Source organism: Capra hircus, chromosome 3 (assembly GCF_001704415.2).
Source record: "Capra hircus breed San Clemente chromosome 3, ASM170441v1, whole genome shotgun sequence".
NCBI classification, from domain to species: Eukaryota; Metazoa; Chordata; class Mammalia; order Artiodactyla; family Bovidae; genus Capra; species Capra hircus.
The window spans coordinates 38,863,108-38,879,407 of NC_030810.1; the positions used below are offsets into that span (position 1 = coordinate 38,863,108).

The following is a 16,300-nucleotide window of genomic DNA, read 5'->3' on the forward strand; positions in this document are numbered from 1 at the left end:
AAAGTGAAAGAGTCCGAGAGTGAAAAAGTTGGCTTAAAGATCAACATCAGAAAATTAAGATCATGGCATCCGGTCCCATCACTTCATGGCAAATAGATGGTAAAACAGTGGAAACAGTGACAGACTTTATTTTGGGGGGATCCAAAATCACTGCAGATGGTGACTGCAGCCAAGAAATTAAAAGACGCTTACTTCTTGGAAGAAAAGTTATGACCAACCTAGACAGCATATTAAAAAGCAGAGACATTACTTTGCCAACAAAGGTCCATCTAGTGAAAGCAATGGTTTTTCCAGTAGTCATGTATGGATGTGAGAGTTGGACTATAAAGAAAACTGAGCGCTGAAGAACTGATGCTTTTGAACTGTGGTGTTGCAGAAGACTCTTGAGAGTCCCTTGGACTGCAAGGAGATCCAACCAGTCCATCCTAAAGGAGATCAGTCCTGGGTGTTCATTCGAAGGTGTGATGTTGAGGCTGACACTCCAATATCTTGGCTATCTGATGCAAAGAGCTGACTCATAAGGCGGGAGGAGAAGCAGACGGCAGAGGATGAGATGGTTGGATGGCATCACCGACTGAATGAACATGAATTTGGGTAACCTCCGGGAGTTGGTGATGGACAGGGAAGCCTGGCGTGCTGCAGTCCCCGGGGCCGCAAAGAGTCGGAAACGACTGAGCAACTGAACTGAACTGATATATTATCTCCACTCCTACCCCAAAGAAAAAGTTCTTTACTGAGCTTTGAACAACAACAAAAAAGTCTCTACAGGGCAATGATAAGCAAGAAAACTAAAGCCTGAGGTTAAGTGATTCGCTCAACGTTGGTCAGCTCTTTTCAGAACTTGGCTACGGGTCCTCTTCTGAAAGATGGAATTTAGTTCTCTTGGGACCCGGTTCATGAGCTCTGCAAGTTTACAGGAACTTAACCACACTAATCTAGACATTAACGGGCTTTATCAAATTATATGGCGTTTTGCAATGTACGCTGTCCTGTTCTCGGTATGTTAAACATATTTGAAGTTATTTCAAGCAATACATCACTAAATATAGCCCATAGCCTATAAAATCTGTCAAAAGCCTTGGAGAATCAGAATTAAAGTGAAGAAATACTACCAGATAAGTAAAACTGAAAGGAAGAGAAGCAGAGTTGGGTTGGGGCACCAGTAACAGTCGGAGAAAGAGACAAATTTACTCTCTGAAAAAGACAACGGAAAAGGTTACTGGGCCACAAAATATCTACTCGTCTTGCTCACAGAGGTACCGAAACACAGCAACACCCGAAGGAACAGATACTTACGGCATTTTGACTTTCAGGAACGCACCTCCGTCGCTGGATAAAATCACTAACCAACTCCTCGCGTAAACAGAGAAGCTTCCAAGAGAAACACTGAAGCCTGAAAACCGCGGGCGAATGGTCACTCGACGCTGTGCTACACTCAAAGCAGCCCGCCGGAAACATTCCTCCAGCGACAAGGGATCCCAATGTATTCCAGTAAGAGGGGAGGAAAGTCAACACATAGACAGCACTCAGCCCCTGCCAGGGCAACGCACGGCCCTCTCTCAGGATTCTGACAAGAAGGCCCCCAGGAAAGAGAGACAGAGCTATCTCCGTTCACTCTGGAATAAGTATCCGCAGATTTCTAGCCGGACTATTTAGGGAGGTGCTCCATATCTTGTTTCCGGTGGCGGGGAGGTGCAGTTTCCATGGTAATTAAAAGAAGGCCGTGGACTGTCCTGCTGCAGTGAGAGGATTGCGGAGGCTTTGAGGAGAATTGGCTACGCTCGCTCGTTTGCGACCTGCAGTTAGGTAGCAAGCAACTCGCTGTCTCTCTCTTTGCCCGCTCCGTCCCTCACTGTTCGGCTTCCTTTTCTCCACCCGCATCTTTTACTTCTTTGTCATACGTAGCCTTGCTCCATGCCTGCACTTAAAATGTACATATAAATACGATTTTATTCCCAGAGTAATACAAAAAATAGAGAGATGTTGCCCGAGATCAGCCCTGAACGTATTTTACAGTGTAGGGACGGTGGCTAGATGACCCTCTGTTTTCACTTAGCCCTCTAGAAGCCTTAGGTGCTTGTTAACAGTTAATTTTTCTTGCTATTGTGTGGCTGGTTATTTGCTGCAGTGAACTCTCTAGACCCCCTGTCTTGGTCTCCGGGTGAAGTTTTAAATGCAGGAGGTTTCCAAGCCTGAGGGGCTGAATTATATATTTAATTATGCTTCAGTTTAGTTTCATGTTACAGGAGGTTAGGGGGTGGGGAAGAATTCTAGAACATTTTTGCCGTGGGATTTCCATTTGAGAGGGTCTGTTTATTTGGAAAGAACATTTGAGGAAAATCTAAAAAAACACATACACACAAAACCTTAAATTTCTAAGTTGCTGGCTTCAAAATGAACGTTCATTCTCCTTTCCTTATTGGAACAGATTTCTTTCACATTTGTGAAGATACGGGTGTACGCATATGTGTTTAAAAACTGTGATGCTTAATTATAGTGATACCAATTTGCAGTAACCAGACTGTGACACCACATCCCTGTGGGGTCCTTCTAAATCTGGTGTAAGATGAAAGTGTCAGGCAGGCGGTCTGTAGGGTACTTCATCCATGATAAGCGATTATTATCTTTCTTTCCCAAGTGTAAAAGACCTATATAATTCAAGAAGGTGTTAGTGATTTAGGCCTCCTGAGTAAGAATCCAATGAGTCCTGAAGGGGACCCTACCTGTGTCGTCTTATTGTTGAACTAGAAATATTCAATTTATTAGGTTGAAAAGTATTTTTAGAAGTCAAAGCTGGGTAAAATAATGTTGGAAGCTGTTAGACCACCAGCACAATTTAGCGTCTTATAGTAACTGTTGCACAAGAAACCTTTTATCACATTAAAAAAGAAGAAACTATTACCGAAATTTATATGCTGTTACTACTTACTCTTAGCTGGGTGAGAGATCTCTCTCAGTTTTCATATCTGTAACAGGTTCAGAAAGTACCTGACCACTGTAGTAGGTATATATCAAGATGTATGATAGTTCTTTAAACTCTTATGAGCAGAGGTGCTGTATAAACCCCCAAATTATTGTTATTATTAACATTATTATTGATGGTAATAGAATACAGTAAAACCACAGGATAATGCTATACATGGGATTTTAAAAATTCAGTCATTTAAAATGTGGGGCTGCAGTATTGAGATGTTAGTGAAATGACGTGGTTGATGCTGCCATGGAGATGAATGCCAACCGCCAATCACATTATATTCAAATTATCATTATGGTGGAGTTTCCCTCTGAAGTTTATTTAGCATCTATTATGTGCCTGGCACTGTTCTATATGCTTCAAATGTGTTAGTTTAATTAATCCTCATCACAATCCTATGAAGAGTCTCAACTGACTGTCCTCTAATTTTGAGAGAATAAATGCGTGCTTTTCCTTTGCCCTATGAGTCTTTTTTTGTATTTATGTTACATCTTTGTTTTAGCTTTGTTCTTTGGGTTCTCATATATATATTATATATATATAATATATTTAGAAATCAACTGCCAAAAACTTATTCTAGTTTTACATGATAGTATAACCATATGCATATTATAATGTACATCATTTTTCCACATATAAAAACCTTCGTGTCTTTATTCCCCACCCCCACCGGCACCATTTGAAAGGCAAAGTGACATTTTCATTTTAGGACTAACAGTGACTAAAACAAAATTTTAAATTATTTTTTAATAGAATGGCCATCAGTCCAGGAAGTGATGCGGCTTTCTCGGGTCAGAAACCAACGCGTTCAGAGAGTCCTCGATCAAAGAAATTTCTGCTAACTGAAGAGGAGATATTTTATATGAATTGTAGAGCTGCCTACTTAACTGTTTTCAAAAGCAGTTTAGATAACATTATTTCTAAAGATCAACTTTACTTAGGTAATTTTTTTTACTAAGTTTTCCTTATTTGCTGAAAGTTAATAGATCAGAAAGACTCCAATTAGAATTACATTGTTGAATCATTCCAGTTACTTAATTAAGCTTGAGCGGTAGAACTACATTATGCTATTGTTCCATTCTAATTTTATTTATTATTTATTTTTGGCTGTGCTGGGTCTTCCTTGCTCTGCACGGGCTTTCTCTAGTGATGAGACGGAGCTACTCTCCAGTTGGAGTGCATGGACTTCTCATTGCAGTGGCTTCTCTTGTTGCAGAGCATGGGCCATAGGGTGCAGGACTTCAGTGATTGTGGTTCCTGGGTTCTGGAGCACAGGCTCAATAGTTGTGGCACATAGGTTCAGTTGCCAGCTAGCATGTGGGATCTTCCTGGACCAGGAATTGAACCCATGTCTCCTGTATTGGCAGGCAAATTCTTTACCACTGAGCCACCAAGGAAGCCCATATTATGTCATTTTATATAGCTACATAATCCAGGTTTGATGGTTGGTTGTACCTACCAGGCTCCTGTGTCCATGGAATTTTCCAAGCAAGAATACTGGAGTGGGTTGCTATTTCTTTTTCCAGGGGACCTTCCTGACCCAGGGATTGAGCCAGGTCTCCCGCATTGCAGGCAGACACTTTGCCATCTGAGCCACCAGGAAAGCCCTCACATAATCCAGGAGCTTCAAAATAAAACTTACAATGTTTGTATGGATTCGGTTCAGTTCAGTTCAGTGGCTCAGTCGTGTCCAACTCTTTGCAACCCCATGAACTGTAGCACGCCAGGCTTCCCTGTCCATCACTAACTCCCGGAGCTTTCTCAAACCCATGTCCATCAAGTCAGTGATGTCATCCAACCATCTCATCCTCTGTCTTTTCCAGTGAGTCAGTTCTTTGCATCAGGTGGCCAAAGTATTGGAGTTTCAGCCTCAACATCAGTCCTTCCAGTGAATATTCAGGACTGATTTCCTTTAGGATTGACTGGTATGATCTCGCAGTCCAATGGACTCTGAAGAGTCTTCTCCAACACAACAGTTCAAAAGCATCTGCTCTTTGGTGCTCAGCTTTCTTTATAGTCCAACTCTCACATCCATACATGACTACTGGAAAAACCATAGCTTTGACTAGATAGACCTTTGCTGACAAAGTAACGTCTCTGCTTTTTAATATGATGTCTGGGTTTGTCAAAGCTTTTTCCCAAGGAGCAAGTATCTGTTAATTTCTTGGCTGCAGTCACCATCTGCAGTGATTTTGGAGCCACAAAAAATAAAGTCTGTCACTGTTTCCATTGTTTCCCCATCTATTTGCCATGAAGTGATGGGACCATATGCCATGATCTTAGTTTTCTTTTTTTTAAAGCTTCCACCAATTATTTGGTTTAAAATGTTTTTTAAATTCTTACATTGACATTTTAAGATTATGATAATAGATTAAAATGCTTTTGACAACTGAATCATTAGTCTAAATTTGACCTACACTGGAGAAAATGTAAAGGTTATATATGTATTTATATATATGTACACATATATCCACATGGGTATGTATTGAATGATTACAAAAGGGCGGTATTAAAAAATAAGTGAAATTTTAAAAGAAAAGAATTTGGGGTTTTGTTCTGTTTTTTTAGGGATGAGGGTTTCAGAGAGTTGGTCTTTTGTTTTTACTTCTTTTCGTTATAAGATAAGGTAAGGTAAGGTAAAGTTGCTCAGTCGTGTCCGAGTCTTTGCGACCCCGTGGTCTATAACCTACTAGGCTTCTCCGTCCATGGGATTCTCCAGGCAAGAATACTGGAGTGGATTGCCATTTCCTTCTCCAGGGGATCTTCCCGACCCAGGGATCGAACCCGGGTCTCCTGCATTGGAGGCAGACGCTTTAACCTCCGTATTTAATTGTTAATTTTTAAATTAAAGTATGTTTGAATTACAATGTTAATTACTGCTGTACAACAAAATGACTCAATTATACAGATATCTATATCTCGAAGAAGGCAATGGCACCCCACCCTAGTACTCTTGCCTGGAAAATCCCATGGACAGAGGAGCCTGGAAGGCTGCAGTCCATGGGGTAGCTGAGGGTCGGACACGACTGAGCAACTTCAGTTTCACTTTTCACTTTCATGCATTGGAGAAGGAAATGGCAACCCACTCCAGTGTTCTTGCCTGGAGAATCCCAGGGACGGGGGAGCCTGGTGGGCTGCCATCTATGGGGTCGCACAGAGTTGGACACAATTGAAGTGACTTAGCATTAGCATATCTATATCTATCTATCTATCTATATATATACATTCTTTTTTCATATTCTTTTCCATTATGGTTTATAACAGGATACTGAATATAGTTCCCTATGTTCTACAGTAGGACTTTGTTGTTTATCATTGTATATATACCAGTTTGCATTTACTAGTCTCAGACTCCAAATCCAACCCCTCCCACCCTGTGATCCTGTTTCTATTTTATAGTTAGGTTCAGTTGTATTTTAGATTCTACATATAAGTGATATTATATGGTATTTGTCTTTCTCTTTCTGACTGACTTCTCTTAGTATGATAATCTCTAATTGCATCGATGTTGCTGCGAATGGCACTATTTTGTTCTTTTTTATGGCTGAGTAGTATTCCATTGTATTTATGTATCACGTCTTTTTTATCTATTCATCTGTCAATGGACATTTAGGTTGTTTCTGTATCTTCGCTATTGTGAATAGTGGTGTTGTGAACATAGGGGTGCATGTACCATTTTGAATTATAGTTTTGTCTGACTATATGCCCAGAAGTGGGCTTGCTGAGTCATATGGTAATTCTGTTTTTAGGTTTCTGAGGAACCTCTTAACTGTTTTACATGGTGGCTATACCAATGTTACATTCCCACCAACTGTGTAGGAGGGTTCCCTATTCTCCACACCATCTCAGCATTTGTTATTTGTAAATTTTCTAATGATGGCCATTCTGACCAGTGTGAGGTGGTACCTCATTGTAGTTTTGATTTGAAGATCACTAATAATTGGCAATTCTGAGGATCTTTTCTTGTGCCTGTTGGCCATCTGTATGTCTTTGGAGAAATGTCTCTTTAGATCTTCTGCTCATTTTTCAATTGGGTTGTTTGTTTTTTGTTATTGTTGTTGAGTTCTATGAGCTATTTGTGTAATTTGGAAATTAAGCCCTTATCAGTCATGTTGTTTGCCAATATTTTCTCCCATTCTGTAGGTTACTTTTTCATTTTGTTTGTGGTTTCCTTTGCTGTGAAAAAGATTGTAACTTTAAGTCCCATTTGTTTATTTTTGTTTTTATTTCTATTGCCTTGGGAGACTGACCTAAGAAAACATTGGTATGATTTATGTCAGAGAATGTTTTGTCTATGTTCTCTTGTAGGAGAGTCATGTCCTATGTTTGAGTCTTTAAGCTATTTTGAGTTTATTTTTGTGTATAATGCAAGGGTATATTCTAACTTCATTGATTTACATGCAGTTATCCAGTTTTCCCAAAACCACTTGCTGAAGAGACTGTCTTTTTCACATTGTATAGTCTTGCTTCCTTTGTTGAAGATTCACTGACAGTAGGTGTGTGGGTTCATTTCTGGGCTGTCTATTCTGTTCGATTGGCCCATAGTCTGTATTTGTACCAATACCACATTGTTTTGACTACTATAATTTTGTAGTATTTTCTCAACTCTGGGATGGTTGTGCTTCCTGCTTTGTTCTTTTTCTTCAGGATTGCTTTGGCAATGCTGGGTCTTTTATGGTTCCATATGAATTTTTGGATTATTTGTTCTAGTTCTGTGAAAACTGTCATGAGTAATTTGATAGGGATTGCATTGAATCTGTAGATTGCTTTGGGTAGTATGGCCATTTTAACAGTATTCTTCCAGTCCAAGAGCATGGGATATCTTTCCATTTCTTTAAATCATCTTCAGTTTCCTTTATTAATGTTTTATAGTTTTTAGCATATGTGTTTTTCACTTCCTTGGTGAGGCTTATTCCGATATTTCATTTTGGGGGTTGTGATTTTAAAAGGTATTGTTTTTTTCATTCCCTTTCTGATATTTCATCACTGATGTACAGAAAGCAACCAATTTCTGTATGTTAATCTTGTATCCCGCTACCTTGCTGAATTCATTTATCAGTTCTTGTAGTTTTTGTATGATGTCTTTAGGATCGTCTGTATATAGTATCATATCATTGGCATGTAATGACACTTTTACCTCTTCTCTTATAACTTGGCTACCTTTTGTTCCTTTTTCTTGTTTGATTGCTGTGGCTAGGACTTCAAATACTATGTTGAAGAGAAATGGTGAGAGTGGACGTCCTTGTCGTGTTCCAGATTTTAGCAGAAAGGCTTTCAACTTTTTACCATTGAGTATTATATGAACTGTGGGTTTGTCATAAATAGCATGTACTATTTTGAGATATGTCCCCTCTATACCCACTTTGGTAAGAGTTTTTATCATGAAGGAATGTTGAATTTTTTCAAATGCTTTTTCTACATCTACTGAGATTGCCGGGGGCCAGCGTGAGGAACTCTGCCCATGGCAAAGGTCATGAGGAAGGAGGCTTGGCATACGCAAAGGCATGATCAAGCCTCAGGAAACCCCCTGTTCCCGAGCATCTACCCCAAAACCAGAGTCTGTTTTATGCTCTCACTTACACCTCTGACTTTATGGGGGGCTCTCCCCCATAACCATTTCTCTCAGAGAAGGAGTTAACTTGCAGCTCCAAGTCAATAAAAATTCCTGGGCGTGACAAGAGTGTTTCAGCTTATGGACTCCTCTGAAGGTTATCTAGCCCACCTGTATAGGTTCGTCTGGCCACATGTGATTGTTTACAGCCTCCCAATCTGAGAGGCACGAGATGTTTTAGATTTACTAAAGGCAAATTCTTTTGGGGAGTTAGAAATTATTAGTATAGTGGGTTGGTTAGGAATTATATTGGTGAAGGGTTTTTCGTTTGTTGTGTCAATAATTGCTGCTAATTCCCTGCCCTGGGTGGGACAAGGGTGTCTCAGGTCAAACCTCTCTGCTGACAGACTAGCTTGTGTGACAGGATTATCCATACTCCTGCCACTAGGCACATGATTGTTTACTACCTCTCAACCATAAACAGCACGGAGAGTTTTGGAGTATTTTGAGAGTCTTAATTAGCATAGGGCTTTTCTCATTGTTGAGTCAATGATTGCCGCCAGGCCTCCATATCCTTAGGCACCTGGGAATATATTAATCAATGTATTTGGAATATAGAAAAGGAAATATAGTAGTTTTTGATGTTAGCAATACTAGACTTTTTGAGTTAATGAATTTTCTCTGTTGTAATAGATCACTGTAGTTTGTTATAAACCACTGTGTCCTTGCTATGTAAAAATGTAACTTTATCACTATCTTAAGACTGAATAGATCTTAAGGGGAACATCGGTGAAAGGATTTTCATTTGTTGGGCTGATGTTTGCTGCTAAATCTCCATGTTCCCTGCCCTTATAACGAATATAACTATATTCGTTATAATATAGGAGAAATAAGTATTAACCTTTAAGATTAATCATGTTAACCTTGGGTTAAATAAATTCCTTTCTTGATTGTAACTCACTACACCCTCACCCTATAGGAATGTAACTGTATTTGGAGGGTGGTGTCTGGTTTAAGAAAAAACACCCTTGGAAAAAATAAGTTTTTGGTTATCAGAAAGGATCATAAAATCCCTAAGACCTTCTTATGTGAAGCACCTGATTTTGATAAAGGTCAGGACTGCTGACCCCCGCGTGACTCTGTATTCATCCCTATGTGTAACAAAAGGTATATAAGCAAACCCCAAAATAAAGAAATCGGATCAGTTTCCAGAAAGACTGATTCTCCCATGTCGTTTCTTTCTTGCTTCCTGTTTTTCTGGCTGAATTCCCATCTGGAGCATGGATGCTATTCCACGTAGACCAAGTTATTCAGCCTCTTTTTCTCCACTAATCTTCCTACTACACTATCCGTTTCTAATCTCTCTGTATATCTGTAATTAAATATGTATTTTTCCAAGGACGCCGACGCCGTCCCCACCTTCAAATTCCCTGGACCCACCGGGGCTGGACCCCGGCAGAGATGATCATGTGGTTTTTGACTTTTGTTTATGTGATGTATCAGAAACAAACTTGACTGATTTGCGTGTGTTGAACCATCCTTGTGAACTTGGAATGAATCCCGGTTGGTCACGGTGTATGATCTTTCTCATATGTTGTTGGATTTGGTGTGCTAATATTCTGTTGAGAATTTTTGAATCTGTACTCATCAGAGATTTTTGCCTGTAGTTTTCTTTTTTGGTGATGTCTTTGTCTGGTTTTGGTAGCAGAGTGATGGTGGCTTCATCAAATGTCCTTGGGAGTGTTCCCCCCTCTTTAACTTTTTCAAAGAGTTTGAGAAGGGTCAGTATAAGTTCTTGTGTGTATGTTTGTTAGAATTCGCCTGTAAAGTCATCTGGTCTTACAGACTTTTGTTTGTGGGGACTTTTTTAAGTTACAAAGTGAAAGTTGCTCAGTCCTGTCCAACTCTTTGCGACCCCACAGACTATACAGTCCATGGAATTCTCCAGGCCAGAATACTGGAATGGCTAGCCTTTTCCTTCTCCAGGGGATCTTTTCAACCCAGGGATCAAACCCAGGTCTCCCGCATTGCAGGCAGATTCTTTACCAGCTGAGCCACAAGGAAAGCCCCCTTTAAATTAAAAAATCTATTTCAATTCTAGTGATCCATCTTTTCAAATTGTTCAAATTATATGTTTCTTCTTCAAAAAAAAAAATCTATTTTTTTGTGGTTCAATTTTGGTGGCTTTTTGTTTCCAGTAAACATACAGGTTTCTAGGACAAGAAACTTGTCCATTTCTCTTTGGTTGTCAAATTTGTTTTCATATGATTATTCCCTTATGGTGAGGTATCAGTTGTTATGTCTCTTTTTTTTCATTTCTTATTTTATTTATTAGTGTTCTCTCTCCTTCTTGGTGAGCCTGGCCAGAGGTTTGTCAATCTTGTTTATCCATTCAAAGAACCAGATTTTGTTTTCTTTTCTTTTCTTTTACTTTTTCTATTTTTTTAATCTCTATTTTATTTCCTTTCTGATCTCTATTACTTTCTTCTTTTTGCTGACTTTAGATATTATTTGTTCTTCTTTCTCTAGTTCTTTTAAGTGATAGGTTATTTATTTGAGATTTTTCTTGTTTTGTGAGGAAGGTCGTATTGCTTCCCTCAAATGAATTTCCCTCTAATAACTGCTTTTTTAAAAAAAAGTTATTGATTTTTTAATTGAAGGGTAATTGCTTTACAGAATTTTGTTGTTTTCTGTCGAACCTCAACATGAATCAGCCATAGGTATACATATATCTCCTCCCTTTTGAACCTCCCTCCCATCTCCTTCCCCATCCCCCCCACCCAGGTTGATACAGAGCCCCTTTTTGAGTTTCCTGAGCCATACAGAAAATTCCAGTTGGCTATCTATTTTACATATGGTAATATAAGTTTCTATGTTACTCTTTCCATATATCTCACCCTCCCCTCTCCCTTCCCCATGTCCATAAGTCTTTTCTCTATGTCTTTTTCTTCATTGCTGCCCTGTAAATAAATTCTTCAGTACCATTTTTCTAGATTCCATATATATGCATTAGAATACAATATTTATCTTTCTTTCTGAGTTACTTCACTCTATATAATAGGTTCTAGGTTTGTCCACCTCATTAGAACTGACTCAGATGTGTTCCTTTTTATGGCTGAGTAATATTCCATTGTGTATATGTACCACAACTTCTTTATCCATTAATCTGTCGATGGACATCTAGGTTGCTTCCATGTTCTAGCTATTGTAAATAGTGCTGCAATGAACAATGGGATACATGTGTCTTTTTCAGCTTTGGTTTCCTCAGGGTATATGCCTAGGAGTGGGATTGCTCAGTCATGTGGTGGTTTTATTCCTAGCTTTTTAAGGAATCTCCATACCGTCTTTCATAGTGGCTGTATCAATTTACATTCCCACCAACAGTGCAACAGGTCTTTTCTCCACACCCTCCCCAGCATTTATTGTTTGTAAACTTTTTGATGGGGGCCATTCTGACTGGTGTGAGGTGATACCTCATTGTAGTTTTGATTTGCATTTCTCTAATAATGGGAGATGTTGAGCATCTTTTCATGTGTTTGTTAACCATCTCTATGTCGTCTTTGGAGAAATGTCTGTTTAGGTCTTTTCCCCACTTTTTGATTGGGTTGTTTGTTTTTCTGGTGTTAAGTTGTATGAGCTACTTGTATATTTTGGAAATTAATCCTTTGTCAGTTGTTTCATTTGCAATTATTTTCTCCCATTCTGAGGGTTGTCTTTTCACCTTGCTTATAGTTTCCTTTGCTGTGCAAAAGCTTTTAAGTTTAATCAGGTCCCACTTGTTTACTTTTGCTTTTATTTCCATTACTCTAGGATGTGCGTCATAGAGGATCTTGCTTTGACTTATGTCATCGAGTGTTCTGCCTATGTTTCCTCTAAGAGTTTTATAGTTTCTTGTTTTACATTTAGGTCTTTAATCCACTTGAGTTTATCTTTGTGTATGGCGTTAGGAAGTGTTCTAATTTCATTCTTTTACATGTAGCTATCCAGTTTTCCCAGCACTATTTATTGAAGAGGCTGTCTTTGCCCCATTATATATTCTAGCCTCCTTTGTAAAAAATAAGGCACCCGTAGGTGCATGGGTTTATTTCTGGGCTTTCTGTCTTGTTCCATTGGTCTATATTTCTGCTTTTCTGCAAGCACCATACTGTCTTGATGACTGTATCTTTGTAGTGTAATTTGAAGTCAGGAAGGTTGATTCCTCCAGCTCCATTCTTCTTTCTCTAGACTGCTTTGGCTACTAGGGGTCTTTTTTGTTTCCATATGAATTGTGAAATTTTTTGTTCTAGTTCTGTGAAAAATACCATTGGTAATTTGATAGGGATCGCACTGAATCTGTAGATTGCATTTGGTAGTAAAGTCATTTTCACAGTATTGATTCTTCCTACCCAGAAACATGGAATATCTCTACATCTGTTTATGTCATCTTTGTTTTCTTTCATTAGTGTGTTATAATTTTCTGTGTACAGTTCTCTTGTCTCCTTAGGTAAGTTTATTCCTAGATATTTTATTCTTTTTGTTGCAGTGGTGGATGGGATTGATTCCTTATTTCTCTTTCTGATTTTTCATTGTTAGCATATAGAAATGCAAGTGATATCTGTGAATTGATTTTATATCTTGCAACTTTGCTAAATTCACTGACTAGCTCTAGTAATTTTCTGATACTGTCTTTAGGGTTTTCTATGTACAGTATCATGTCATCTGCAAACAGTGAGAGCTTTACTACTTCTTTTCCGATCTGGATTCCTTTTATTTCTTTTTCTTCTCTGATTGTGGTAGCTAGGACTTTCAGAACTATGTTGAATAATAGTGGTGAAAGTGGACACCCTTGTCTTGTTCCTGATCTTAGGGGGAATGCTTTCAGTTTTTTACCATTGAGAATAATGTTTGCTGTAGCTTATCATATATGGCCTTTACTGTGTTGAGGTAGGTTCCTTCTATGCCCATTTTTTGAAGAGTTTTAATTATAAATGGGTGCTGAATTTTGTCAAAGGCTTTTTCTGCATCTATTGAGATTATCATATGTTTTTTATCTTTCAGTTTGTTAATATGGTGTATCACATTGATTGATTTGTGTATATTGAAGAATCCTTGCGTCCCTGGAATAAACCCAACTTGATCATGGTGTACGAGCTTTTTCATGTGTTGCTGAATTCTGTTTGCTAAAATTTTGTTGAGGATTTTTGCATCTATGTTCGTCAGTGATGTTGGCCTGTGGTTTTCTTTCTGTGTGTTGTCTTTGTCTGGTTTTGGTATCAGGGTGAAGGTGGCCTCGTAGAATGAGTTTGAAAGTGTTCCTTCCTCTGCAATTTTTTGGAAGAGTTTTAAAAGGATAGGCATTAGCTCTTCTCTAAATGTTTGATAGAATTCTCGTGTGAAACCACCTGGTACTGGGCTTTTATTTGGAGGGAGATTTTTTTTTATCACAGCGTCAATTTCAGTGCTTGTATTTGGGTTGTTCATCATTTCTGTTTCTTACTGGTTCAGTCTTGGAAGATCGAACTTTTCTAAGAATCTGTCCATTTCTTCCAGGTTATCCATTTTATTGCCATAGAGTTGTTCATAAAAGTCTTTTATAATCCTTTGTACCTCTGCATTGTCTGTTATAACCTCTCCTTTTTCATTTCTAATTTTGATTTGATTCTTCTCTTTTTTTCTTGATAAGTCTGGCTAAAGGTTTGTCAATTTTATTTATCTTCTCAAAGAACCAGCTTTTAGTTTTATCTGATAACTGCTTTTTATGCATCCCATGATTTTGTATGGTTGCGTTTTCCATTATATTTTAAACTCTTCTGGTTGCAGATATCCCACAAACCAGTGAATTTGGTCCTTACTAGGTGTGTCAAATGACGTGGTGGTCTTTAGTCTTGAGAGGGGTGGTAAACAGAAATACCAGATAATATTATATTCATGTCAGTTTCATCAAGGCAAATAACTTTGTGAGTAGAGAAACTGAGTTATTTTATCAACTTCAGAAGCAGTTTCCTGAAATAAAAATCTGACATATTTTTGCAACAAGGTCTTAGATTTGAGGAAGTGCATTTTAGGAAATATGAAATTTCAATTCATTGCAATTTATATTTTATTATAAATTATAATTTGAGTTTTTTCTGTGCTTTTGAAAGTTGATTGAGATCATGAATTTACTAAGTTTAAAAGTTTAACATGCCTTCTGCTACTATGGCATTTCAGTTCAGTTCAGTTCAGTCGCTCAGTCATGTCCGACTCTTTGTGACCCCATGAATCGCAGCACGCCAGGCCTCCCTGTCCATCACCAACTCCCAGAGTTCACTCAGACTCACGTCCATCGAGTCCGTGATGCCGTCCAGCCATGTCATCCTCGGTCGTCCTCTTCTCCTCCTGCTCCCAATCCCTCCCAGCATCAGAGTCTTTTCCAGTGAGTCAGGTCTTCGCATGAGGTGGCCAAAGTACTGGAGTTTCAGCTTTAGCATCATTCCTTCCAAGGAAATCCCGGGTTGATCTCCTTCAGAATGGACTGGTTGGATCTCCTTGCAGTCCAAGGGACTCTCAAGAGTCTTCTCCAACCACACAGTTCAAAAGCTTTGGCATTTAGTTTGTGTTAATAAATCAATGAGTATGTATTACTCAGGTGCTATCAATCTTACAGAATTATCTGGGAGGATAATAATGCAATGCTTACCTTTTCAGCTTTTGGTTTTATTGTAGAATAGTCTATAAAATTGCAATGATAGCTTTCAGATAATCTAGATTTTAAAAAACTGGTTTTGTGAACCAGTGATGTCTCTTTCTTAACTATTGTGCTTTTCATTGGTATCCGTCCACCTCTTATGTACATACCATGTGCTTTGACATTCCATTTCAAAATAGGATAAAGCAGTTTCTTTTTCTTTCCCCAAAGTTTCTTTTTGTCCTCCCAACTTACCAGTAATATAGGTATTATAAACTCACGTCAAAGCTTAAAATAAACCCTGGCAAAAGGTCAGTATTTTGGTGTAAACCTTTAACCATCTACAGTTACACAGTTTTTTCACTGTTTGTTGTCATTGTTGTTGTTTGGTAGCTAAGTTGTGTACAACTCTTGGGGACCTCGTGGACTGCAGCATGCCAGGCTCCTCTGTCCTCTGCTATCTCCTGGAGTTTGCTCACATTCATGTTCATTGAGTTGGTGATGCTCTCCAACCATCTCATCCTCTGCCACTCCCTTCTCCCTTTCATTGTTATTGGACTTAATAATGAGCTCCAATTCTAAAACTAAAGACTAAAGTTAGATTAGTATTTACTAAACTTTACCTTTTTCTTAGATATGGAAATGTATAACTAGTACATATTTTGGCATAATTTTATTCTGAGAAAGTTGTTCTTTTAAACAACTTAATAGTACATTTAAAAAGTATTTTATTATTGAAGATACCAACAAGCATTTGAGCTGCCACCTGTGGGAAAGACTTATACATCCATTTTCACAGAGCTGGACAGAAAAAACACCCTTTTCCAACAACAGGAGACAACTCTACATAAGGACATCACCAAATGGTCAATGCCAAAATTAGATTGGTTACATTGTTTGCAGCCAAAGACAGGAAACTCTATACAGTTAGCAAAAACAAGACCTGGAGCTTGACTGTGTCTCGAATCATCAGCTCCTTATAGCAAAATTCAGGGTTAAACTAAAGAAAGTGAGGAAAACCACTGAGTCCTTCAGGTATGACCTAAATCATACCCCCATAAATCAAATCCCTTATGATTATACAGTAGAGGTGGTGAATAGATTCAGGGGGTTAGATCTGGTAGACAGA

General features: G+C 38.5%; 2 protein-coding genes across 6 annotated transcripts in view; one reads left to right on the forward strand and one right to left on the reverse strand.

Annotated features, from left to right (window-relative positions):
• The window catches only part of ITGB3BP (integrin subunit beta 3 binding protein), a 90,820-nt gene extending 89,347 nt beyond the window's left edge, over positions 1-1,473 (reverse strand). For 2 of the 3 annotated variants that reach the window (XM_018045059.1, XM_018045053.1), the window contains exon 1: positions 1,297-1,473. In XM_018045059.1, the coding sequence (XP_017900548.1) occupies positions 1,297-1,458 (162 nt within the window). In that variant the 5' untranslated portion in view covers positions 1,459-1,473. The remainder of the gene's footprint in view (positions 1-1,296) is intronic. The other variant, XM_005678320.3, reaches the window with a different exon arrangement.
• Positions 1,692-16,300, forward strand: part of EFCAB7 (EF-hand calcium binding domain 7) — a 59,186-nt gene continuing 44,577 nt past the window's right edge. For all 3 annotated transcript variants that reach the window (XR_001295516.2, XM_005678317.2, XM_018045082.1), the window contains exons 1-2: positions 1,692-1,806; positions 3,728-3,915. Coding sequence is in view for 2 of the 3 variants with exons in the window: in XM_005678317.2 (XP_005678374.2) it covers positions 3,729-3,915 (187 nt within the window). In the remaining variant the exon portion in view is untranslated. The remainder of the gene's footprint in view (positions 1,807-3,727; positions 3,916-16,300) is intronic.